Genomic DNA, 27,457 nt, shown 5'->3' on the forward strand with positions numbered 1-27,457 from the left:
AAATTTCCAAAGAGGTGCTATCGTGAACCTTTAAAATTTCTATGTAAAGTAACGAATTGGTTATTTTGTCTCTTTCCATAATTTCATTATAGTGTTAAACAAAGAAAAGACCTTCAATTGTCGTTCTAGGTAAAAATTTCACAATGACGGTATTACTAAACGTTATAAAAATTGTAATCTTATTATTCTACGGTACCTTTGTTAATGGCCTACGTTAAGATTAAGTTATGGGTTTCAAGTAGAGTTTTGTTTCATGAAACAGGCATCTTTAACTCTTGGCCTCGTAAAATCAACTGTCAATACGAATAATCGAACTACTGAACGTGATACATATGGTTAATAAATAGATTTGCTATCATATAATCTTGTTACAATATATTCGTTTTCCACACTTATGAGGCTGAGAATATAATGATCATAGTCGAGTCTCATAATACTACCAATGAAGAAATTTAAAAATGTTTCCTACACATATATTATATGCATGTGCGCGTCAATATATTATATTGATAAAAAGTGTCTTCTATTAGTATCCGAATGCTTTCTTCTACACAGAATCTACATAGCACGAAACTATAATACGACGCACTATTGTTAATTGTTAGTCGTATATCTTGCATAAGAAGTGATGTATGGGTCACAAACAAATGGTAACAGGTCACATCGAGATTTACGAGACTGGCTAGTACCAATGAGTATATATATACATATATACATATATGTACATATATCCGTGGGTTGCGAATTATCGTAGTAATTTGAACGCTGGGGAGACTTCAACGACCGGATTCTGCGTCGGCGATACGCTTGGAAACATCGATTATTTACAGACGTTGAAGGCGCCTCTTCGAGAATGAATTGCTCGCCGGATGAATTGTCATGACGCGTGATAACTTGTGACGGTAGCGCGAATGATGCCCGTGAACTCATTCACTTACGGTGTGAAACGATGCTGGGAAATGTTACAACGGTGTCTTGTGTAATTATTCTTCAAATGTCACCGTGAATGAGCTGGTGTCACAGAGTCGATGTAAAATTTAACCTATTGAACTATATGTTTCCTGGCTAGTTAAGCGAAGCTTTTATGGATTTTTCTGTCATCTGTTTGTCATTTTAGTTTCATTCAACATTATACTGTTACTTCGATACAATAAACTCATTTATAATAATTATTTGTGTCTAACTATTAAATTACAGCAGGAAGTTTTAATTACCTACAATTTCTTTTCTCACTGATTCTTCGAGGAACTTGTGTAAGTGTGTTGAACGTGCATAAATGTTTTTAATTGCTTATTTCATTATAACAATTTCTATGGAACTTCGACCCTCACTGAGATCTCAAACTATTTACTTTCTATGAAGTTTTGATCCTCGTTAACTATTTACTTTCTATGAAGTTTTGATCCTCGTTAAAGTATTAAACCATTTAATTTTCATTTTTACATTTTGATTTGGAAATGATAACAAAAGAGTTTCGTCATAAGTCATTAGTACAACTAACCAAGACAACCGAAAATAAGAATCTGAAGAATGTGACAGTATCCACGAAGTGACCTGAAATTTAGTAGAACAAGGCCATAATCGCGATTTCTGAGTCATAGCTCGGAAATTCGCACACGATGGCATCGGGATACGTAATAAAGGAATGAATTTCATCGTCTCGAATTATGCGAGCTGAGCATCAACACGTGATGTAATCTTTATCGACCGAGTCGTTTACGAGCGATCCAGGGTCCCCTAATGTCACGGGGGTGAGACAGATTTATCATTCGTTTCGTAATAATGTGGAGTTATCAGATAATTTTACGTTGCGTCCGGTTGACGGGCGAGTGTGCTCGTTTGCACGACTCCGCGCGGTCGGTTTAAAGGTCGCGCGACGCGTTCGAACTCAATGTCAAGGGTCGATCTTCACAACTGACATCGATACGGGTAATTTGTCGCGCGCCCCGGGTAATCGCAATGAATCTGCACGAAGTCGATTGCAACGTTACGTTTGACGGATCGACGGCGTCTATCGCGTTGATTAATGAACGGAAGTACGAGACGATGCGACACGCGAAGTTCCTGTTACTGCTCTTCGCGTTACTTCGTGCGATACATAGTAAAGTATAGCAATTTGCACTAATTTTGACATTAAAAGTTTGAAAATTTAGAAATTTAGAAATTAAACATTTGAAACTTCAAATCTAAATTCACTTGACATCTCAATATTATTCAAAATATTTCGTTCATTTTTACTATAATATTTTGCCATTTATTTGTGAAACGCAAACATGTAAAATTACACGAGGTACTCATTACAAAAAAAAAAAACATTAAACAATTTAGTGGATAATAAAGCGGTCACGTCAGATAGTGCTGCACATCCACTCTGTCCCACCACTATCCTGACAGCGACAACCATCGAAAATCGAGCACGTGTCCTGACGTGACATCTGTCATCGGGATTAGTTCCAGCATCCATTATCAAACTATTTATAATTCCCCTAAAATATGAAACTCATCATCTCTAGCTGCTCAGCGGTTCTTTAATTATATCTAAAACCCTCAGGGACGTGCCTGGTCCATCGAAATGTTCGGTCAATCCGCCGGAGCAAGATTTCCCAAACTGTTTCACGCCCCATTAAACGCACGCACCCTGTTCTCACCGCCCATTCATTCTGCGCGGCAGGTAACAAACGTCCTCGCGGCATGATGCAATCTTCCAAGGTTAACTTTGCGCCGTGAAAAAATGTCCCCAGTTTCACATTTATATTGCTATATAGAGGATATTTCTAATTGCCAGATAAACGGGAAGGGGATGATTTTTTATAAAAAAAGTAGACATAAAATATTTAGTTGTTAATTGCTACAATGGAGTGGAAATAATTAAATGTTAGATTCGATTCTAAGATACACTAATAAGAAAATTTAAATGAGTTTGTAAATTGAAATTATAAGCCTGAAAGTTGAGGATTAACTTTAGTTTGCTATAAGAATTAGTAGAAAAAAAGAACGATAATAATTTGAAAACAGTGTATGTATTAATATTCACGAACAACATATGTTTATATAAAACTTGTTTCATATTTTTGACCGCTTTTATTTATGAAATTGTAGCTCGAAATGATTGAATTTCTCCGTGAAAAATTATACATTTTTTAAATTAGGATTTCTTAAAGATAAAATACTAGGAGATGTCCCTGCAAAATTAGCGCATTCCGTGCCAAGATGTTTGATAGCCGTTTTATTAATACTCTATACATTAACAAATACAATATCATATACGTTTTGTTCAAATAAAAACATCCTTTTACAAGGTACACGAAAGCGTCTGTAGGTGACTGTACGTTTATTTGAACTTTCACCTTCTTTCATTTACTGAATTACACCCCTACATGGCCACGTGTTATGAAACACCCTACAAGCACCACGCGGAATCGGATAAGAACGCGGTACGAGGTAGCTGCTCAATTTTGCTCGATCGTCGATGGGGGGACGTTTGACTTGGTTTGGCTGACGAGTCGTTAGAAACACGCCCGTGCGACATTACCTTTGTACGGTGAGTCAATAGAGCTGACCGTTGCTTGGGTCGAGGCACCCATAAACATGTCCTGTACAATGCAGCTGGACAGGCGACACCGCGGTGCGTTGCAGCGACCCAGATGCCAAAAGCGGGAGAGAAGGTATGGCGCAAGTTACTAAATAACAGGTTCTACCCTAACCGCAGAACGGCGCGCAGCCCTCTCTCTCCCCGTTGGCGCAAGATGCCGCGAACGACCGGTATTAATATTTATAAATGCCACTTCGAACGAGCCGTGGTAATCGTTTCCGTGGTGTTTCTGATCGGCGACGATGCTTGCCACCCTTTTTTTCGTCGCCTCAATTAACCGGTGTTTGGATACAGTTGATGAACCGATACACCATCCTTCGGCTCGTTCAATCAAATGAAACTGTGCTTGTGAATTTGATTCCTTTGCATTTCGAGTGGCATTCGATATTTTATGCTAAGCGGTTCCTTTATCTACGTTGAAGATGTTTATAATTTGAATATGCAATAGAAGTTCGATTAACGGAAAAATTGGAGATGGTCTCTTGCAAGAACGTTTAAAATAGAAATTGGAAGAAATTGTTAGGAAATTGTTTCTCATACAGAAACAGAGTTATTCGGTTACTCGAACAGCATGTGTCATGATTAATTTGGCTAGTCAAGATTCTACTGTAATTTCATATTTCCTAACGTATTAATTATTAATATTTTCCAATAACGTATTTATGTTGGAAAATTAACTTACAACGCAATATGTTAAAACTGGAAAGATTAGAATAATAATAATAATGATAGAATAATAAATAATACAAGTGTGAAGGTCAGTTCGATATAGAGCGGCAATATTAAGCTAGTTCCACTGAATGTTATTGGATATTAGGTATTGATGGGAAACATCAAACGAAATTATTGCCAGATAGTGTCAACTTGGCTCGGCGGTGACTTAAAAGCTTATAATCAGGAAGTAGCCACAATTTCTTTCCGCCTTGTGACACCTTCGACTGTAACAAGTTCGTTTATCGGATTATCGAACACGTACCTCGAACTCATCCTCCCTCCTTTTTCTTTGGTGCTTCGAGATTCTTCAGGCGCTCGATTTTCAAGAGCAATCAGTATGTAAATAAATGGTCAGACCCGCTGCTACCGAGAAACACGTTTGCCATGTAGCGCAGCTGGACAAGACACACGCGGCGTGTGCACTGAGCAGTATGTTGCAACAACCCAGATGCCAAATGCAGAGGAAAGAATGGTGCAAGTTTCTAAATAAAAGGCTGGTACCCTTAACCGCAGCAATGTTTTGCGCGGTTCTCGACGAGATGCCGTGGTAAAAAGTTACGAAACTTGCCAACTATTTTTAGACGATCGACAGTGGAACAGAAAGCAGCAGCAACAGCGATAACGATTTTAACAATGTTACGATTCCTCAAGGGAAGCCTGGTCGTCTCCGCCTTCGGCGTGATTGCTTATCGTTATTTCTTATCGAGACAGGTCTCCTCCTCTCTCTCTCTCTCTCTTGAAATATTCATTGGCGGAATATTTTACGCTCGCTGTGCCTGCTACTTTTGATTTGATATATGAGACTAATGGAATTCAAAATAATCGCGTAGCAATTAAAGAAAACGCCAACCAACAAATTAATTTCCGTATAAAAATTCGTTGGATTATTGACGTTTCAGTGTTTATAAGTAATAGGTTACGGTAGTTCAGGAGCGTGGTTCGATCCAACATTTGACACGAGGGTTTTGATCTAAGATCTAATATCTTTGCTGTTTATTAACTTTGGAATTATTCCTCCTGTCATAATAGTTTGTCAAAAAGTTGTTTTTCTATTAAGGGGTAGAGATTGAAAATCATAGTGGTATAAATCAGTCCCTTGCTGTTTTTCATAACATGGTGTATTTATTATTATAAAAACTTCGATATGTCTTTTGAAGTTACGAAAATATATGTGATTTCAAGGAAATTGTTGAGGAAAAGTCAGAATATTCTGAAATACTCTCTGAAAAAACATTAATTCTAAAGATGAAATACTCCGAATTCCGGATAATGTATATGAAGAAAACCACAACAATACAATTCATAGATTGCCACTGCAATAAAGAGACAGCTCTACTTTTCAGTGCTGAAGTGAACCATTGACTAGTACACGATTAATACTCAAATTCCAAGGGACAGATGACTCGCTTCCATAAGCTCATTTATTGTAACACGATGACATAAATAATAGAAAATTCAAAGGTAAATTTGGTATTCGTAACAAACCTTTCCTCTACACTTCAATTTATGGAACTAAAAAATATGGCTCTTGAACCAAATAAATCTTCAAATAATCCAAAAATTTCCCTTCACCTCACCAAAATGACGAAAAATTCAAATAACACGTGCCTCCACAAAAATATCCGCGATTTCCAAGCACCCACAATCGTCGGCTAAAAACAAGTGAGCCACTCGTAAATCAGGGCTGGCGTACAAGTTGGCGTTACGGTTCAAACGGCGTACGGTTCTAAGGTTAACGACAGAGCGTGTAGCTACCGGCGTTTGCCTGAAACATCAAACCGGAGGCGTCGAAACAGGGGAACCATTTCGCTCGATGCAACTGGAAGCTACGGCTCACGGCATCGCGATATCCGTTCGAAACATGATAATTCCACGAGAGAGGCAAGCCTGCGGCTCGGTCAAATCGGCGAGCGAAACCGATCGACGCGCTCTTGGGAGGATCGTGTTGGGGAGATCGCGTGAGAAAATCCGATCCACGCTTCTCTTTGACGTGCTGGCTCTCTTCTCTTTCTCCTTGGCCACGGTTCTCGTTGCACCGGTTCCACGGTGCTATGTGTGCAACGCGGCAAAACAAACGCGTTTCAAGAGGGAGACGACCCGCCGCCACGTTCGTTCCTTCGGCCGCGTATTAGCGCACGTATACCGGTCGGATCGTAACTCAACCGGCCTCTCACGATCGGAGCGCACTATGAATAGTAGCTAATTGACCCAGTTGAACTCCAGTCGGCCGGCACAAGCCGTGATATAAATACGATACCGATACAAACGGCGGATATACATAGAGATTCGATAGGTTAGGATGGTTACATCGATGTTCCTGTGCTTTTCGTTTTCCGAGCAAAATATTGGTGAGGCAGCTGCGGCTTTGATAATGTTAGATGCGGTAGATGAACGAAGAATTCCATTTGAGATAGAATAGAGTAGAAAAGTGCTGTTGGTGGAACGAACTGGACTTGTACTTTGTGCGGTTAAAAGCTACGCGTGAAAAAAGAAGTCATATTGAGTCCAGTGATCTGTTGCCGAACTCTCTTGAACTTATAACTTGATTTTAACTTGAAGTTGATCAAAAGTTGTAGGGGATCGGAAAGTGTAAGAAGTTTGAGTAGAAAAACCCTAATCTCAAGGAAAATATTGCCATATTTTGGTATATTAATTTATACAATTTACATAACTTTCAACTTCTTCAAACAAATGCTTTATTAACCATTATTTTACAACCAGAAGTTCCAACATCTTTATTAATTTTGTAATTTTTCTCTATATTATTTTAGTTTTATCTTATCTAAGAATTCATTCATCAAAATGCTACCCTGAATGAATTTCCTGCGTAGGAATCAAGTTACGAAACGATAGATAAGTGAGATCATATTTACACCAGTTTTGGTTTCAATGGAATTCATAATATGTAATATATATGTGATACAATATTTTGGATGTTACATACAAGCCAGAGCAAACAGACACCACGAAATGGTGGTTTGTGAAAGAATCAAGTTACAAGATTTCAAAGATGGGGATGTATCAGATTCTGTTTATTAAAGAGCTTCGATTTCGATAGTTTGTTTGATCACATGTTCAATACCACTTACAATGTTTTTTCGGTATTATTTAACACGCGTATGGAGTTACTTTTTTGTTTGTTTTAAGCTATGTAATATCTCTGTGTAATACCTCTGAATGTAATATATGGAATGCTAAACTTTCATCGCTCTGTAACAGAATTTCTTTTCCCTGCAGAAGGTTAGCATACAGAAATAGAGAACAAGTATTGCGTGTCTAACAGACAGTTTTTATCGACCACATTTCTATCTTTAGCTGTACTACTTTTTATTCTTCCTAGAGTCTGAAGTACTCTACCATTATATTTAGCATAATCGTACGTGCTCTCGAATATATTTGCAAACTGTAATCTATCAAACCGTGCACAAACGCCAACTTCTTATTCTTCCAAGCACGTCACAGTTATTTCAAATTCCTCGCGAACCTGTTTCGAACACTAAAAAGCTAATCGACGTTACTAATACGAAAAGAATGAATCCAATCGAATAAAAATTATACGGATTATATACAAAAATTCACTATGTCGAATTTTATTTGTGTATCCCTATAATATTTACAAAATTTTAAATCGTAAAACTTATATTATTTAGTGTTATTATATTATTTATAGTATTTAACTGTCTTACAAGATTTAGATCGTAATTTCTTGCCTAAAAGGTTAGTAAGAAACGTTTAGCTTAATAGAAAGGACGAGATTAACAGAAACTTTTCGAAAGCGACGCGTTTCCGTGGATCCTATGAACCTCTCCATAGATCATTTGGCCAGTTGTGCACCGATAAATGGTCGGATGGAAGGATCAAGAGATCACAAGATCTAGAGATCGGGGGACACGCACGGAATGACATGACGGTATAGAGGCTGCGCAGTTCCCGTGATAAATCCAACTCCTGTTACAGAAGATGTATATTGATCATCCCCACGGTGCAATCTCGATGACCCACTTCTTTGGTCGCACGTGTACGCTAAGAGGATCGATAGTTAATTAAGTTACTAACGTTACGATCTTTCAATAGCGTCGATTTACCGACCGATCAATGATTCACGATACGATCAAACGAAGAGAAAAATACGCGTGGACAGCATTGACGTCATATTCACATTTATGGTCGCGCTCCGTATATCGTATTCATTGATTCCAGTTGAGGGATCTGGTGGTGGTTGGGCGAATAGAATTCTCGACGAAATCGATGCTAGTCGATTTCTTTTCCTTTTAGAGAAACGGGCCTCGTTCCAGGAATACCACGTTTATAATACAGTGACGCGATCAACGAAAAAAATTCGCATTACGAAGCAATCGATGCTCGTACGATGATTATCACGAGAAGCATTTCGTTGCGTAAAGTAACAGGAAATCACGATGATGCGTGCTTTCGAGGTATCGGCTTTGCAGACACGCGATACGTTTGTCACACCTGGCAAATCGCCGTTTTATGTTCAGATGCCTTTAATTCGACTCGAGAGAATGTTTTACGCTTGGAAAGAAAACAAAAAAAGAATTTTTACGGCAATGTTCGCGTTGATGCGAGTATTACATTCACTTGCATTCGCGATCCAATCAGTGAAATCAAACTCACGGTCAATAGGATGCTTACTTCATTCCTAATAATCGCCATTACGAAACGCACTTACTTCGTTTTATATACACAGGGGATTCGCATGAGTTCGATGGAGTTGGAATATCTCAAGAACATTACCACTACTTGAAACTATTTACGATATAATTCATACACAAAACATAAACTTCGCGAAACTAACAAAACTCTTTATACCTATCGATGTTCCATAAAATAGCCCTGCGCTGTCAGAACATATTTTGCATCTACGAACGTTCTGCGCCTTATTGAAGAAAAATATTAATATTCAACTAAAATCCATGTAAAGTACCGAGATCACTAACTTAAAACGTAAATTCTCTTCGTTCGGATCCCTCCAACTTCGAGCAAGAACAAGAATGCACTTCGATACGCCTTATCAACTTGATTTCATCTACGTTGATATTCTCTTCCTCACAGAATCCTTTCAACCAAGAGACAATGGTTTTCGCGATCGAGAGAAAACGAGGCAGAGATACACGTTTATTTAAACTCGTGGTGATTATCTAAAATTGTTAACTCCAATTATCCTCTTCGTCCCGTTAATATTTATTGATTACGCTAATAACGATGGTGAGTGAGTGAAATCCAGTCCCCACGGATGCTAATTAATACGTTAGGCGAAGCAGAGATGGACGGCGCGGCGGGCAACGAAGATTTCCTCGCGGAACGCTCGGCAATTAGTACATCCAGGAAGCGAGAGCGTAATCGGCCAATCGTTAACGTTAATCTATCGATCGTGGAGCAAGAGTTATCGGGCAACGCGATTTTGTTATAATCACGACGCCGCGATGCGCCTCGTTTGTCCTGGTTTAATGGAATATCGTTTGTGTATCGATGTACTACGAGAGCGTAGACCTCTGCCAGATGAAAAAGTAGACACACGTGAAACACAGATAATGAGCCGACGTGTTCATTAAATATAAAATCGTCGCGAAACTGCATGAGCCGCGCCAGCCTCGTTTTCTTTCGTACGCGAATCGTTAGGAACTTGAATCGTTGTAAATTATTAACGGCCAGATCAATTGATTTATTCATTAGAAAGTTGCTACTGAAAGTCTTTTTTTCTCCTCTTTCTCTCTTGGGAGTTGGTTTTTTAGGGTTATAACGATGTGAGTGTTTTAGAAATTTTGTTTAGCATCGAGATTTAAGCAATAAACGTTCTTTTTAAAGTGTGCTGAATTCGAGATTTAGAGAAGGTAGATTGAATTTCTGATTATTTATTCTCATTTTTTATCTCAAATGCCATTTATGAATGAATCACTTATTTAGCTTAGAGATGATGTACATTATTTGAGTTAGTTGAATGTAGAAGATATTAAATGTAGTGAAGATTCGTTCTGCTTTGCATATAAAACTACGTGTATTGCATTTATCGCACGAAAGAAACTTGGAAATTTAGGATAAGAGGTTTTGCTTCATCCATCAAATCTCATCTATAGATTATCATCTTTTTTACGTGATTTAATAAATAGATAATATGAAGCAAGGAAACTGTAGTAACCAACTAGACATAGAAAGCACTTATACCGTAGGATAAAATGCATTGTATTATGCAACAAAACTGTAAAAAAAATTGTGACAATTCTCTGCAAAATCTAATACTGCTCAAAATAGTTACTTATCTCGAAAAATAACTAACACGGAATATTCCTATGTAATACCTTTTATTAAAACACTTTCGTATCATATTTTCCTGTTTGAGAGGGTGTTCCAACTGTTGAATCATTTATCACAGAGAAAGTGGATACTAAACTCGGGAAGGGTTTTCATATTAATGAGTTCATCGAAAGTAGTTTCAGGGCATATGTAAATTCGTTTACGTCACGTGGCGTAGTTTAATTTCCTGATTATCGCGGAGAACGTTAAATCACGAAAGGGAATCGCTGTACACGAAGCGCGTCCGTTACTATTAGAAGCATCGGACTTTTATAGAGAAAGTCCCGTTACGCCAAGCAACATCATAATTGTAATAAAATGAAGCGAACAGGACAGAATAGTAAAACACGATAGAGTGGACTCTATTAAATTCCAAATAATGAAGTTAATGTTTTGATTGCCGTCCCGAACATAATTACAGATCCAGACGTTCGTTTAAATAACAACGTATCTTGCGAATCTTCCTTCCCTATACGTGTGATCTCTTACAATTAACGATATAAATAATTTGGTAATAATACTTTTAAACATTTTCTATTTTTATGCAAATGTAATCTGACTGAGTAGATAACGAACTTATGAGAAAGTAAATAGCTAGAATTGGAAAGTACAAAATACAACACGAAAATGATAAACAGTAGACGGTAGAAGAAAAAGTTTCTCAGATTTCTCCTTGTTATTTCTCGAAATCTCTCGCGTTTAATTTACCAACAAGATTCCGAATCCGACATACCGTCCATTTTTCATATTTCTTAGAATTCTTCACACTGTGTTCCCAGTCAGAAGTAGCAAATTCATTTAAATCTTTCTACTACCTGGATCAGTCATTTTTCACTCGTATGAAATCTCATAGCGTACCGGCATGTCCCTTCTCCGTATCGACAGTTTCGGTTTCGTAACTTCGGACTGTTCGTGCCTCGAGAAAAAATTTCCTTCGACGAAAGGTAATTCTTATTTCGTAAAAAAATACGCACAGAGAAAGAAACGAAAGAAAAAACGGTTTGTTACGATCGAATGAACATTACCGCGGATGTTAATAGATCGTCTCGATCAATCCGTGGTCCCTCGTTCTGAGATCATAGATCTGAGATCTGGTTCAAGAGATCTGGGTCGACATTGCGCAAGCCGCGATGGAGGCCATCCGAAGTTTCAACGCGACATCCGCGACCACGTATTCATGGTGTTTTGCAACAGGGTGTTTTGCGAACAAAAGGAGACAGAGACGGATGACCACGACGAAAACGGCCAAGAATAATGTCACCTGCGAAACTGCACGAAATTTTCGAGTGAAAGCCGATAAGGGATAAAATAACGGTCTGGCGAAACGTATCGACGTTTCGCGAGGCAACTCCACGAAAAAAGAATTCCACGAAAGTCCCCTTTGTGTCCTTTTTTTCCCTCGTTTCTCCCAGTCTGCGATTCTTTATGGCGATCCTCTCTCCACCTTTACGGGTATCCATATATCTTACGTTTCCTCGAATCCTTACCTACATCAGACATCGCGATTGTTTCGTTTACGCACTGCCATAACAGCTGATAGGTTGAGAATATTCATGGACTAACTGAAAACCTGTAGTATTGATAGCGATCGCTAGGTTTTCTTCGAAGAATTAGTTTTTTCATTTTTGGAAACATACCTCTTTGTGGACTGTAAACTTCCTCTGCAATTGTATATCGTTTTGAAATAGAAAGATTTATCTTTTTCTTTTTTGTAGAATATAGGGGAATTATAAAAATTATACCAAAGGGTAGCTGTTATTAACTCTTTGCAAACAAATTAGTCTTTCATATCTGCAGAACAATGTAAATAATATTAAAGATATTAATAGTAATATTGAAAACAAGATTTTTGAAAATAAAGAAATGTAGATAAAGCGATATTTGTAATACTTAATAATCGCAATAATCCGAATATGTATTTTTTTCAAAACACCTTTTTGGAACGCTGTATACCTTAATAAGAAAACACATCCATTCTGCAATTGTAAGTTTTTGTAGCAACAACTATGCTCATTTATCTCGAGCATCATCGAACGATACAATCGCGTCATTACAAGCAAATTAGGTTCTAAACCGAGTAGGAAGTTAGACAGACATGTCCCCTGCGGTATAGAATTTACACGGAGATCATTAATCAAATAATCGAAATTCATGTATCATGGTGGTGTCGTTGATACGGGAAGAGGACGATCGACTTTCAAGCACGTAAATGCATAAACTCGCGCAAACGAAGATCTTTAATGGGCTTGGTCAGTGTCCACTTAGCCCGCAGGCATTAATCTCCTCGTAAACTCGATGGGCCCATAAAATCCTGGCCACAGCCATTGTCGGTGCCTTGGCATCCCTGCTCCTCTATTTTTCCGGGCGCGGTAGCGCTCGTTTAAATTCAATTAGAAACGAAGAACGGTAGAAACGCACGCGCCCTGTTTTAATTGATTTTACTAGCCATTATTTCAATTAGACTTCGTACACGAAGAACGATCGGTACTAGTTTATCGATAGAGGTTTGCGGACTAAGCGGATTGTTAGTTGATAAACGGGTTTTGGTGAAGTATGTTATTTTGTTAAAGGGCTTAAAGAACATTTAGTTCTTTAATGACGTTTTGAAAACATTTCTTGCTCAATTTCGATACAATATTTTTTCTTTTTAGAATTCTGATATTGTATATTTTACCATTTTTAAATTAATTAAAGTATACATTATTGTTAGGGTTCAAGATAAGTTTCATTTTTTAATAATATTCTGGAAATATTTTTTAACACTATAACATTTTCTTTTTCATTAAAAACTCAAGTGTTTTCTTCTCTTTCTAAAAGAGGAAATAACAGAAGGAAATGCGTAACCTCGCATTTGGAAAAAAAGAGTTCCATTTTTAATAAGTAAATTTTTAAAATTTTGATGCAGACTGGTTAAGTGGTGCAGATAAATAAAACGCTTGTTTCCTGTTTGTTCCAGATTACCAGTTCCCGATAGACGTTTCTGGCGTAGCCAAGGACCATCCCTTCCTCGAGGCTGATTCCCTACAAAGTCTATTTCGACGATTGCATGCACTTAATCGGTGCGCCAATATGAAAATTGACACGCATCACACGCACAGCACTAGTCACAGCAAAAGCGTAAGTAGCCTTTAATAATTTATAATTTTAAAAGGACAATATTTTTTGTATATCCCTTGACTGAAGGAAACAATTAATTCTTTCTCAAAACGTTGCGATATAAAATAAATAAAACACGCAACTCTCTTTAAGGCCTAGAATAAATTAAAAGGAAAATTACAACCAAAAGTCAGTTTGATCGTATTTTCTGATATATCATTTGCATTTTATTCTTTCTATCGTATCGTTCCAGGTTTCCGAATATTTTTTTGAAAGAAACTCATTGCTCGTTTTCAAGTAGACCCTTTTAAGCTTTTAGCTATCCGAAAGGAGAGGATCTCAAAAGACGGAAATACCAGTCTAGATCAGGAATATCAGGAGCTTGCCGCGACAAGGGTTCCTCCACCTAAATGCTTCTTAGAATCCCACGATTTCTCGGGTGCGGTCCTTTCAAGGATCACGTCCCTTCTTCAACTTCCGTAGTGCGACCAGATTATCTGTTTGAACGCTGATTCGTTCCTCAAATTTAGGGAAAGTCGCTTTGTCGCTCGGCTTCCGAAAGGATTCGTCATCTATGGCGTACATTGCACGTCACCTGAGTAATCTCTTGATATGTCAAGAGCCACAAGAGCCACAGGAATGTCCAATATTTGACGTTGATCTGAGATTGCCTAGAGTAAATTCGTTTAAGCAAGAGTTACTTCTCGAATCACTATTTTGCATATTAGTCGAAGTAACTGGTTGTTGAATTTTTAGTAGGTAGAATTTTGTGAGTAGAATACGTTCACATCACAATAGAATTTTTTTTTTTTTGTTGTTATCTTGTTGATTATGGATCTTAGGATCTCTACAGGAACTCAGATACCTGAGTTTTTACGCTGTATCTTCTGTTGAATCTTATAGACATGCAATCCTTATGATAAACCTCATATATATTAAAATTCATATTCTGTGAAACGAAATATAAAGAAACCGAAGAAAAAATCATTTCTGAAACGTGATTTGAAATTCGATAAACTTTCTCATGAAATTACGAATTATGAAAATTTCGAGGCACTCTATGTATCTACTAATTTTATTAGAAAATTATTTTATAATAAACTAGAAAATTATAGTACGCTTGAGTGAAATTTAGAAATCATTTTCGTGCTTTCATTCTTAGAAAGTAAGGAAACGTTTCAGTAGAGCTGAGTAAGATTTAGGATTTATTCTGTCCCCTCGAAAATCATTAACAGAAACAAATTTAATTTTCTACTGGTACCCAGCCGTACGAACAACACTCCAAGCCTTAATTAATAGATTTACCGTCGATCGTATTTCAGCCAACTTTCCATTCACGTCGATTAAATTCTACACAAAATAGAATTTACATATTGAACTACGAGAAGCATAATTTATTTTTATGATTAGTATTGAAGTTTTCTTCTATTATTTAATGCAATTATTATTTTGAAACATGCAAGTAATTACATATCATGCAATTTTAATTTCAAAACAAAAACTTTTCTATCGATCATTGCTGAACCTCATGGCGACGAATATAAAAATATTGAAATACCAAAATAAATCTTCAAGATAGTGCAGTAACGGCGTCGACTAATTCTATCTTCGACATTTTCCAATTTGCTTCGAGTAAAATTCCAGGGTCACAAATGTCGTTTCGTCATTCCATCGTCCGTGTTTCGCCAAGTGGCGACGACATCGAAATACACTTCGTTATCTCGAATCTCTTTCTCCGTCGACTAATTGCAGGCTCGAGCTATCGGAATTCAACGAGTTATGACACGTTTCCATCGTGTATGGTCATTGTTATGCGAGGCTCTTGGTCGTCTTGTGCTATTCTTACGATTTGCTGAGAACGAACATACGAATGGAATAACAACTAACGATCGTCACGTGATCAGGATAAGACCAGAGTTAATTACCGTGGAAAGTGCTGCCAGGCATGGTGGAACGACGTCCTTATGGTGGTCGTACGAGAGTGGCATTCGAATTTTCCATTAGGATCGTTTCGTAAAATCTTATTTTTCGTAATTGATTTCCGGTTCATTAGGATAGCGAAAAGACATTAAGATTTAGAAAAAACCGAGGTACTTATTAGTAACTGATAGTGTTATCAAAAATAACATTCACTGCTAAATAAAAATTAATGCCCAACGGGAGGATTCAAATCACTCGACTTCGTAATCATTCTTCGTGTTTCCCCCAAGTAACTCTCACCAATTTTATCACCGTTGCTAAAACAATTTCATTTAACACCACGATTACCTCCAATCTAGCGTGTTCATAAACTTTCATAAAGAGCAGTCGCACGTGTGATATGTACAATTATCGCGAAAAGTGAAATGAAAGAATAACCGAGGAAATTGAGTCGAGAGATCAACGTCAGCAGTTGTTGGCGTTTTTAACTTCTCGTGTGAAACACCTTTTTATTCCCGTCGTTTAATCGAACTATATGGCGCGAAATGTACATGCCTCGTTAAATTCAAAACTGACGCGAATCGAGGGCGGGAATCGTCCGCGTGGTGTCACGGAACTCGTAAAGATCAATCTTAAAGAAATTTTATTGTTCAGCCTCCGTCTTTCAAGCAGGAAGTGTTCCAAAATTATACAATGAGACAATGCACTACGAGCGTTCGCCTCGCAAATCAGAGTTAAAAGCGTTTCGTTGTGAGCTTAAATCAATTATACGCCGGGGCCGGTCGATTAAGATCACGAGGATCAATTCGTGCGATCTCAAGAGAGAAATTACTCGGATCCATTCACGCACCCCTCGTAACAATCGTACAAAAGAAAGGAACGCAAAGTCCGATTGAATTCATTGCGAATAATCGTGATTGCTGTTCTTTTTTCCTTTTGCTTCTCTTCCTCTGTCTCTTTTATTTTCATTCAAACATACGCGAGAATACCTTGTGTACGTATCGATACGCGTAATCTCTATCTCCGTAACATGACGGTGCGAATCGATAGATCAATGGGAACCGTCTATCTGAGATTTCATCTCATAAATTGTTTTTATATCGTGCGATTTTTCTTCCGACTCCTCCAGGCAATTTTTTGACTGCTAACATTTACAATTCGTACAGTAAAATAATATTAGATCGTCATATATCTTCGAATGAAATTTTACCTTCTCTTTTGATTTTCTATCTTTATTAAACAACATTTCAAACTTTTGATTTAGCGAGCGGTTATATAATGTACTAAAACGTTGATAACTAACATAGAACTTTTTGAGATTTTTTTGAAGCTTAGTATAGTAAAAAGGAATAGAAATGTAGAGCTAGGTTGCAAATTAATTTGAATATTTCATGCTTCCTGCATTAGAAAATTTTTCAGCTGAATGCTACGCAGTATTTTCAACTACTTAATGCTGAAATAAACAATTTGCCAAAATAATAAAACAATCACGATTCTATTGTTACGAAAAATCTAGATAAATAATAGAGCTTTCTTCAACGGTTGTCAGCGTACGCGCTCGAAGAATCGATAGATCGCCGCGTTCACGGAGATCCAGGACTTTCATGCCCATAAACGGTGCACGGGTGCGCGTTTTACCCGCTATTAGCGCGAGCTCACACGTGCGTAGACACGCGTGCAGCTGCAACAAGTGTCGGTGCTCTCACCGGAAGCGAGTGGACACTGCGTTATGCGCGCTCTGTATTTAATAAATAGAAAATGTCGCGAGGTCTCGTGTAAAGCGACCGACAAGTACAGACACCGTATAACCACAAAGCGCGAAAGAGAGAGAAAGAGAGAGAAAAAAAGCGCGTGTACCAGGGAATATTTTTCGAACATGCCTCCCTAGATGGAGAGAAAGCACGTTCGCACATTTATGGTATTAACCGTCGTGGCATACGAAATCATTCGATATCGTTGCCGTTTTTTGCTGACAATTGCGACACATGACGCGTATGTATGAAAGGATCAATCATAACCGTTATGACTTTTGAGTCATACGTCGAGGATCAGATGTGTGACTATTTATAAGTATGGTCGCCTTGTGATCCTCTTGCACAATTGAATTAATGTAGTTGACGAAATTTACCAAGTAACCAGTAATATTAATTTGACTTGCATAAGGGTAATAAGTGTGATAATAAAATAAATGGAGTCTTACATAAATTTATTTTCGAATTATGAGCCAGTGTTTTGGGTTATTCGATGTAAATTTAGAACTTAATTCATTACTAAATTATTGTACGAAAGAGCTTAAATCTTATAACATTAAATTATATTAATTTATAGTATGGATCAGACATGTTCAAATATTGCTCGCGCGTAAAGTAGGCTTTTCCTATTATCATAAATCATTTTCGTCGTTTGTACAATGAGACTGGGAATGAGAGAACTCATATTGGATCTCTCGCTCTCTTTCTAAAGGCTTTTTTCTTATAACAATAACTCGTAGAAGACGACAGCACTGACATAGATTACGGTTAAGATGCATTCAAGGCAGATTATATCTATAATAAAGTTCTTAATTCTAAGATTTTCAGATATAAATTATGTATATTTCAACTTTCTTCTTGTGACATATAAGATCGTAAGATAAGGTAACCTGTGCTGTATCGTATACGAGTGAAGAAGAAATTGCTAACAAAAAGACATTGACGAGTGATATTCTTGATAACTAGTTAGGTATATTAAAAGTTAGAAGATTCCTTAAAAATAAGTTGTATGACCTAAATGTATTAATACTCAGAAACTAAATTAAACTCTAAAAAGAAGATTTCATGTTATTATGCCCGATAGGTTATCTTATGCAGTTTATACTATCTATATTTAAGTATAAAGCAAGTAGTAGTTACGTACTGGTTGCTGGTTTTTAGTGCTTCAATATTATTTTGCAAAATATTTGTTTCGAATTGAAATCGGATATTACGGTGAGTATTCTATTCACGTTTTATCGTTGCATTGACCCGATTTTCGAACGTAGCCTATCGATCCACATTAGACCCTGAGGATTCACCACTATCATTCTCCATGATTACTCTGCAAATTCGGTCGATCGTAATTTTCATTGAAAAGCAAACTTTTCACGGACAAACGAACATGTTCAAGGTATCCGCAAACAGCTATTAGCTACAGGATTGACAAAAATCAACCTTGACGTTATATTTATCACGAAACATTAATTGAACGCGACTTTAAAAATTACTTAAAAACAAAATTTCGCGATGAATTATGTTCCACGATGGGATAGAAGCTTTTAATCACGTTTTATGCTATTATTCATTTGCTCCATTTACTTCAGCTATTGTTCCATATTATCATGTGATTGATGATTTATCATATTTCGCATAACATGAAATCCTAAAGCCATGCCTTCTTATGCTTGCTATTATTTAAATATTCAATTTTCCATTTTTCAAATTTATATAAAAATGTAGTAACTTTACGATACTATTTTCAAATTTTAAAGTATCCTTTTTAGAAATTTCACGCACAATTTATCAGCTTTCCAAATACAAGCATAAATAACTCGAATTATGCTAAATGACAAATAAAATAAAATAAACAACAAATAAAAATTCCAATTTTTTAAATACATTCACAAATTTTTTATAAACCTGCGAGATTCATCACTGTACGTAATAAATAAAGTTCACTAAAATCTCTCATAATATACTTATCTTCGCTCATCGAAAGACACGTGCCTAACTAAGTACACGACGTTTTACTTTCGACGACGACGCCACGGGTAGCTTCCTCAGACTGTTCACGACATGTGCGTCGCGTCGCGTCGCGTTGTTTCATTGAAACGCGGACAACGTTACATGCCACGAGTCTATCGTCTAATCAGCCATTTCGTAAGGAACGCTCGTTTCGCGGGACGTTTCACGAGAACGACGTCGATAGCACGGGCTTCGACTTTTACTTTCGCAAAGCGTACGGTTCCGGTGGATGATCGTTTCCACGTGTCCACGCCTCATCTGCTTGCTTTCACCTAATAGGGCTTTCCTTGGCCACGAGTGCAAGGTCGAGACTCCGACTTTTCGATTGTCAAAATTAATAGGCGCGCAACCGATCGCCAGGATTCGACCCGGAGAGAAAGTTAGAGACGATGTCCAGTTATTTCGCCTCGATTCCTTCTGGGAATCGTTTCGATCATCGTCGATGAAAAAAGAGAAAGGATCTGGAAATTAATATTTGTGTCATGATGTTGCGGAAGAGGGCTCGGTCTTGAAATATTTGTCAATCAGGATTTGGCTGGAAGTGAAGGGTGTCCATTTTTCAATCACTGGTGACAGTCTAGATAGGAAAAACAAAATTATTTCTGAAGATTTATCTGTGTTCAAAGAAAAGAAGCGATAAGGAATATTTCAAATATACTTTCTCCTTTCATAGTGAAGGTAGGATCATCTTGAATTTTTTTAGATGGAACTATACCTTTTCCTCATTGTATTATGGAAGACATTAAGATGAGTTAGATAAGCACAAAACATGACAACTCTGTACACACAATATTTAATTTTGGACAGTATAATAACACAATTTCATGCTTAGTCATGTGAATTCACAAAACAGAGGAGAAATGCTGTATGAATAAAAGTAGATCGCAGATCTATTGTCCAAATTCAAGTCTAAAATTCATTTTAAGAATCTGAATAACTAAACAAATTCTAAATCCACGAATAATACCAATATCCGATGCAATTATAATTTCTTGCAATCACTCTGAGTTTGTCTCAATCAGTCACGATATCGAGTCAGCTCATTTTTCCACGCGAAACCTGCTCCTTTTTCATAAATTACGAAAAGAAATTCCCTTTCAAATTTTATCAGACAATCGTCCACTTTCCGAGGCATGCCAGGCCATGTGTACGCGTTTGTTCGAGTATACTGGAATCGAATCGGAGACTTTCGCTGTCAGAAAGTGCGCCTTTCGTTTCTTCGAGTTTCATCCCTGTAAACGTTGACCAGCGAGATCGTCCGTTTTGATCGAAACCAGAGAATGGCGATTCGTCGCGTGTCGGGCGAATCGATGGTTGGCGGTAATTACCGATCGAACAGGAAATGATTGAGGCTCGATTTACGACTGTGTTATCGAACTCGTGGACGTCGTATAGCGTCCCACTTTACGGGGTTTCGTTCCTCGAAAGTAATTTGACGGTTCGCCCGGGCTCGACTCCTGGAAACGCAGAAGTAGATCGTTGACTCCGAGACGCGCATACACTTGGGGAACCTTTAACCCCGCGCTTTCCTTTACCTCGTTTCACAGCCAGATGGAATTCGATGGATTTCAGAGAGCAATGCTGGGCACTTGGTGTTTTCTGAACGCGACGCCGTTGACCTTTTCTTGCGCGACAGGTGCGGAAAGGCGAGGTTCAGTCGAGCACTGACGTTTCGGCTTGTTTCTACTATATAACACTTGTTGTAATTACTACACGCTTGTTCCAAACCATCTCCACTGAATCTGCTATTAATTTTATTATTGACTCGAAATTTACTATAATGAAATTGTGATCACAGAACTTTTACTTACTTCTTCTAACAATGTTTTAAAAAAATTTTTTATTTTGTTTAATTTTGTTTATCGTGTGTGTTTTCTTATCTTTTCTTTTGTTAAACAACGAATGCATATCGCAATGCCATATTGCAAGTCATTTCTAAATTAATTTTATAAATTTTTTATTCAACTGTTCCCAATTGTTTCCAATTTGGTAGTGTACGTCATGTAAGATACTTGTCCGTACGTTACGTTTGTATATAAATAGGTTGAAGATGAAATTCATAGATAGAAGAGTTAATTAAGATCGTTTGGCTACAAGATGAATCGAAAGTGAAAGTAGGAAGATTTAGATATTGTGTAGATATGTTTGGATTAATAATTGAAAATCTACATAATTAAATTAATATAAAGATTAAAATTTGTAAATGGTGATATTAATGGAAGGTAATGAAGCTAGCTAGGTATTCGGTACTTCTCCAATACATACAAAGCGATAATATGGCCGTAAAATTAATTTAACTAACTGTTAAGTCAGAAGAAAATTTCAATTTCACTTTCCAATATCCATAAAGTAACGCCTGCTGGCATCCTATATTCAGTTAAGAGAACCAGTTTTAATCGCGACTACATATTTTTCTTCAAATCGACTTAACCATATCCAATACAAAATCTAGGAACAATCTCGAAACTTTACTATTTAACGTCCCTCTTATCTTAATCATCTATCGTATCTTAATTTGTGTTAAATCGTAATAAATTTCTCTTTCTAAATTTCACAAGAAAATGTAGAACTGTTAAATGTTACATTGTTAAATATCTCATACAAAAAATAGCATAATATAAATATGAAATACAATCAATAATTTATACAAAGTATGCGATTTAGCAAACACATAGGACCATTTAACCTGTTAACTCATCGTTAAAACTATTGATCTTTTGGACGTATCAATTTCTTTACGTGTCATGTAATTTCTACTAAAAATGAATTATATCGTGTTTGTATGTAGAAGTATTAAATGTCTCGACTAACTTCTAATTCCATAATTATAAAAGTTTCTAATATACTTAATAAATGATTTAGTAGATAGACTAAACATTTAACTCTAAAATAAACCTCTCTAAGCTATATCATTATTAATCACAAATATTCACAATCGTTTATTCATTTGAAGAAACCTCTTCTGCAAAATGAGATCACGATATTCATTCCACACACACAGACACACACCCTCTTCCCTCTCTGTGTATAACCACGGAAACAAGACGAAGTCTTCGTGGACTCATTAATTGGCGAACAGTTAATTACCGAGCAGAGTGGTTCGTTATAAAAGGCATTCTATGCAGTTACCGCCTTTCTCATTTGCTCCCTCTCGCTCCACTTTGTACCAATACGTCTCTAGTTTTCTATGTTACATCCTCGCCAAGGTGCAGGAGCAATAATTGCGGACGCGGAGCCGCGTTTCGAGCGACAGGGATGACGAGGAGGTGGACGACGACGATGACAGTCACGGTGATCGTTGTCGTCGCCGCGTAAAAGCTGGAAACTGGTTCGGTACACGCGAGACCCTGCTGAAAGTCGTGGCTGGCAGACTGCGCGGCACGGCTGCCAGTTGCACCTGCACCAGCCGCGTTCGATTGCGCAAATGCACGCCTGCTGCATACTAGAGCGTGATGAAATCCGCTCCGCGACGTTCCGTAGCGATGAGAGCGCCAGTTTAAAGTTTCTACGTTCTTTTCTAATTCTTTTTAAATAACCGTTTCACGTCTGTTTGAGGAAGCAGCCGACCGTGAAAATAGCAATGTGGGAACGATCCTTTTTTTCTTGAGTACGTCGGGGAACTGGTTGTAGTCTCTGGTAAGAGAATTTTGAATTGATAGCGTAAGCAAAAAATGGAATGGATGGCGAGAGATGTGAATTTAGTATATAGACAAGGTAGTTACCGGAGAGAATTTGATAATCTCCACATCTGTATCTGAATCTATAATGCGTATTTGGAGCAATTCTTGTGGTCAATGGAAGATTGTGGTTAATGGAGCCAGAATGAGGTACTTTACTGTTAGTTTTTATATAGGCGAATTGGAGCATAACAAATCTTTATCGTTTCAAGGTGCTCGTACATGGCACCTGTTCCCTGATGTGAATGGAATAGTGTCGATAACAATGCAACTTCTATTTAATATACATACCGTGAAAAATAATAGAACTATAGAAAAGTAATTTTTCAATCAAACAATGAACAAAACATTTGACAACGAAGAATAAGATGATTATTAATATTATATATCGTTTTGTATAGAGTACTTCGTTTTATTCGATGGATTAGATAAATTTTGAAATCAGTGAATCATGTGATTTAGAATGATCTAGAAATCTTCTAGTTGTTTCTCCGAAAATGCTTCTCATTTATATTTTGTATAAAATGTACGAAATTTGATAAATCATTACGAAAGGTATATCAAACAATAAATATAAAAATTCTGCTACACCAAAGGATAAAAATGAACGATATATACCATAAACGTGATCGTACAAGTTTTATTCGAAGCACCCCATAAACTAGTACCGTTTTGTCGTTTTCGGTACGATAGCAGCAGGTTAACAAAATTTCCGTTCCAAACGAGGAAATGACAACAGATGCGCGAACTTTTTGTCCATCAGAATCAAAGTGGAAAAAACGCTCATTGGACACATGTGTGAAACATAGAGAACCGAGTTTCGACCTGGAAAAGTTCGATTTTTGCGTGCTAATAAATTGTCGATGAATATTCATTTATCGGGAAAAAGTCCAATTAGCACTGGAGAAAAAAAATACGAAGATTGAGTGTTTCACCACTTTTTCGACGACATAGATTAATGGAAACTCGTCAGATCTCTCGCATACTGAAATCGAAAAACGAAACGATTCTTCGACACAAAGCTATCACTCCTACCGTCGGTAACAAGGTTTGAACGAAATTTTGATGAAAAATATTCTAACACGTGACGCAACTTCGAGTCAATATTTCACCATGCGCCGGTACAATCTATAGATCGTTAAAAACTTCGAGCTAATTCACCCGGGCGGAAATTTTATCGAGAATAAAACAGATAGAAACAAAGAAAAAAGAACGAAAAGGAGGTTATTTCAACGTGCAATCAACGAGCCTGTGGCGAACTTGTTGCAAAATAATACGGTTTTTGCGGTGGCGCGCGATTTATTCCGGCGATCGACGTTCACGCGTCTCGGATCGAGAAACAGCGTCCCCACCGTACTAGGAGAAAAAGTACTCAGGCAAGCGGATACTGGTATCGCCGGCAGAAAACGCTGAAACGGGCCACAGGACAGTCGCGTTCGTTCGCGCGAATTTATGGCAACCGGTTTACCCGATTGACGAAGGAATGTCGGCTGCTGTTGCGCCTGTCAACCTGCCTCGAGGACCGACCACGACAGAGAACCGCCTCGTTCCTCTCTCCGCCTCCTCTTAACCGAGCTTTCGTCCTCGACATAAGGCGCCGCTTTTGCGGATCGTTTCTCTGGAGTTATAGATCTCTCCATCTTCCCAGTTATTCCTTCGTGTTTAGGTAAATGGAAATCGATTCGACGCGATCAGAGAATTCAAAGGATGATGATTATGTTGATTGTTTTCAAATGTATGATAACCTTAAATAGTGTCTGTAGATGTAAGTTTTGATTTGCTAACAATTTTGTGGTAGAGGTGGAAAGTTTATGAAGATAAGTTTGTTGTTTTAAAATACGTGCTTGTTTCTTCTATAACTCACAATTCTTTTTCAGTTCAAAAGATTCCATGAATAAATACTCCTTTCGAATAAAATCCTTTCACAAACAGTCAGCCTTGATACCCACTTGCTACGTATAAATACATATTATACATATATTATTTTTCCTAAAGAAATAAAAAATACTTATCTTATTCCCATCATAATAAATTCGTTCTGGAGTCCAACTTTCCACGGAGGATACATCAAGATAGCTTATTAAATAAATAATTATCTACAGGAAATTTGACACAGTTCGTCGTATAATTATCGATAGATCGTCGATCATAAAATTAACGCCATGAATATCCAACAAAATTATCCCCTTACAAGATCCACTTCCTTTCCTGGAAATTCAGCAACTCTCGTCTTACTTACAAAAATGAAATCGTAGCAGGAAATAATTTCCGATTTCCCAGATCGAACCAATCACCATCTCGATCAGGATCGCTTTCCTAGTAATTATACGTTCTTCCTCTAATTGCGAACGCGTTTCGTGCGAACGAACGCACGCTTATCGTACATTCGAAACTTTCTTAGCTCGATTATATCACCCGATTAAACACCCGATTAAACGAACCCGAGTTCGACAGGAACCGTTTAAAGCGTTCCATTTTTCGTCTTGCGTCGTTTTTCCATTGAAAAGCATCTTGGTTCCCTCATTATTCGAAATTTTCAAGACGAACCTCGTCAAAAGTAGGTAGCTAACTGGAGCTATAACATGTTCTTGTCACGATGTGACATATTGTCCGGCTGGAAACGGTCATTAACGTGATATAAATGTCCCGCGGTCGCGTGAGGACATATATACACATTTCTATGGCAGACCGTTATAACGATCCGCGGGGACGCAGCTCGTTGGATCTAGTTTTTAGTAGTCCGTTGCACAAGTTCGCACCTGTACGCAACGCGACCACGAGACTTCACACGGTTGGAAATTTAAATTATCTTTTCGCATCATGCATAATTCGATCGTTCACCGATGTTTCCGGCGCCAATTTTCCGCCACCAGTTTTTCTCAGGTCGTTGAACTTAAATATATTCTTCGCCTACTTTGCGTTAAGTTGCCTTCTGTTCGTTTTATCCTGTTACGATCAGTGTATACGTTTCAGATATTGGTTCTGTAGAGTACGTTTTAACACGTTGGATTCGTAGTTGACAATCGGTTGATCGATGTTTTCGTGTCAAGATGAGAGGGTCGTTTTCTCCACGTCGCGTTTCTTGTTCACAATCATCGTTTACGATATCGTGTCACGGGTATTCGAGTTCGAGAAATGTTGTCTGTTTGAGTTCTTTCTTTGGAGAAAGCCTCGCTGATCGACTGTCAAAGGTACAACGGGTCTTCGTATATGATCCTTTACTTTTTAGGCAAGATTTTGACGAGCTTGGTTGTTATGTAAGTAGAGTGTAATGAAAATATATTTTTTCAAATCTATAATTCCAACACAGCAGTCGACCATATAGAGGTACAATACTAGTTTGAGGTTGGATATATGGTTGTAAATAAGTCCTTACGCTAAATATGTCCAAATTCACCAAGATTTACGGAACAAAACTGTATTAACGCAATTACTAGCAGACTGATTAGTCAAATTGCATCGAAGTACGAATAACTTAGTTCCCTACATTATTGTCATATTATACTCAAATCTCTAAAATCCCAAGTCTATAACATATCCAGCGATAAGATTCCAAACGAAACAGAGGCAGATCTACGCAAACAGAGGCGTGTAATACGTTCAAGTTTTCGCGACCACTTACCACTAAGCCTATCATATCTCTGCTTTATTTAGCTGCAGTACGGTTATCAGGGACGACGCTCTCTGTACGCAGTTGGGCATCCTTCGTACAGGCGGTCGAGCCGACGATGAAACTTGGCGTGTGAGAGCAGCAACAGAATATAGAACCGTGTGGTATCGTTAGCGTGCTCGCGGGCGAGCCAGCGTATTACCATAAATTTCCATCGGACCGTTCAGAAGCCAATTAGCGTAAGTCACACCGAGATGAAGACCGCGATACGTGGTTTTACTTAAATCAACCCGACCATGGGAGAGAACCGTTTGCTCGGCCACCGTTTTAATACCGTGCAATCGGTGCAGGCACCACGGGCATCAAGAATGCCGCTGGCACACTCAGATAAGCCAATGCGATATTTTCACGAAATTAAGTTAAACCTGTTATATCCTTTCGACCGCTTGACACGTACACGCAACAAGTCACACGATATTTCTCGGCGTCTTACCAATCTCATGCTGATCCAAACACCAACACCGACAGCAGTTTCAGTTACTACGATTTCTGCTATGTCAAAATCGCATAAGCAAAACTGATCAAATTCGCTTTTTATTAATTTATACTATATGGTATACTATATGGTGTACACTATATGAGTAGGTACACCATTCAATTTTCAAGAAACGTATGATTTACTCCCATAATTTCATTCATCGTAGGAGGATAAATACGCAGTGTAATAAATATTTTAAATTCTTCGGAATTCATTTCAAAGCTACATGTAATCTAAATC

At 37.7% G+C, this 27,457-nt stretch overlaps 1 protein-coding gene across 2 annotated transcripts in view; it reads left to right on the top strand.

Moving 5' to 3' along the window:
* Nucleotides 1–27,457, top strand: part of Cv-c (RhoGTPase activating protein) — a 350,396-nt gene that overhangs the window by 302,808 nt on the left and 20,131 nt on the right. For both annotated transcript variants that reach the window (XM_072005731.1, XM_072005732.1), the window contains one exon: nucleotides 13,575–13,735. In XM_072005731.1, the coding sequence (XP_071861832.1) occupies nucleotides 13,575–13,735 (161 nt within the window). The remainder of the gene's footprint in view (nucleotides 1–13,574; nucleotides 13,736–27,457) is intronic.

The sequence above is a fragment of the Bombus fervidus genome, chromosome 6, assembly GCF_041682495.2.
Source record: "Bombus fervidus isolate BK054 chromosome 6, iyBomFerv1, whole genome shotgun sequence".
Classification (NCBI taxonomy): Eukaryota; Metazoa; Arthropoda; class Insecta; order Hymenoptera; family Apidae; genus Bombus; species Bombus fervidus.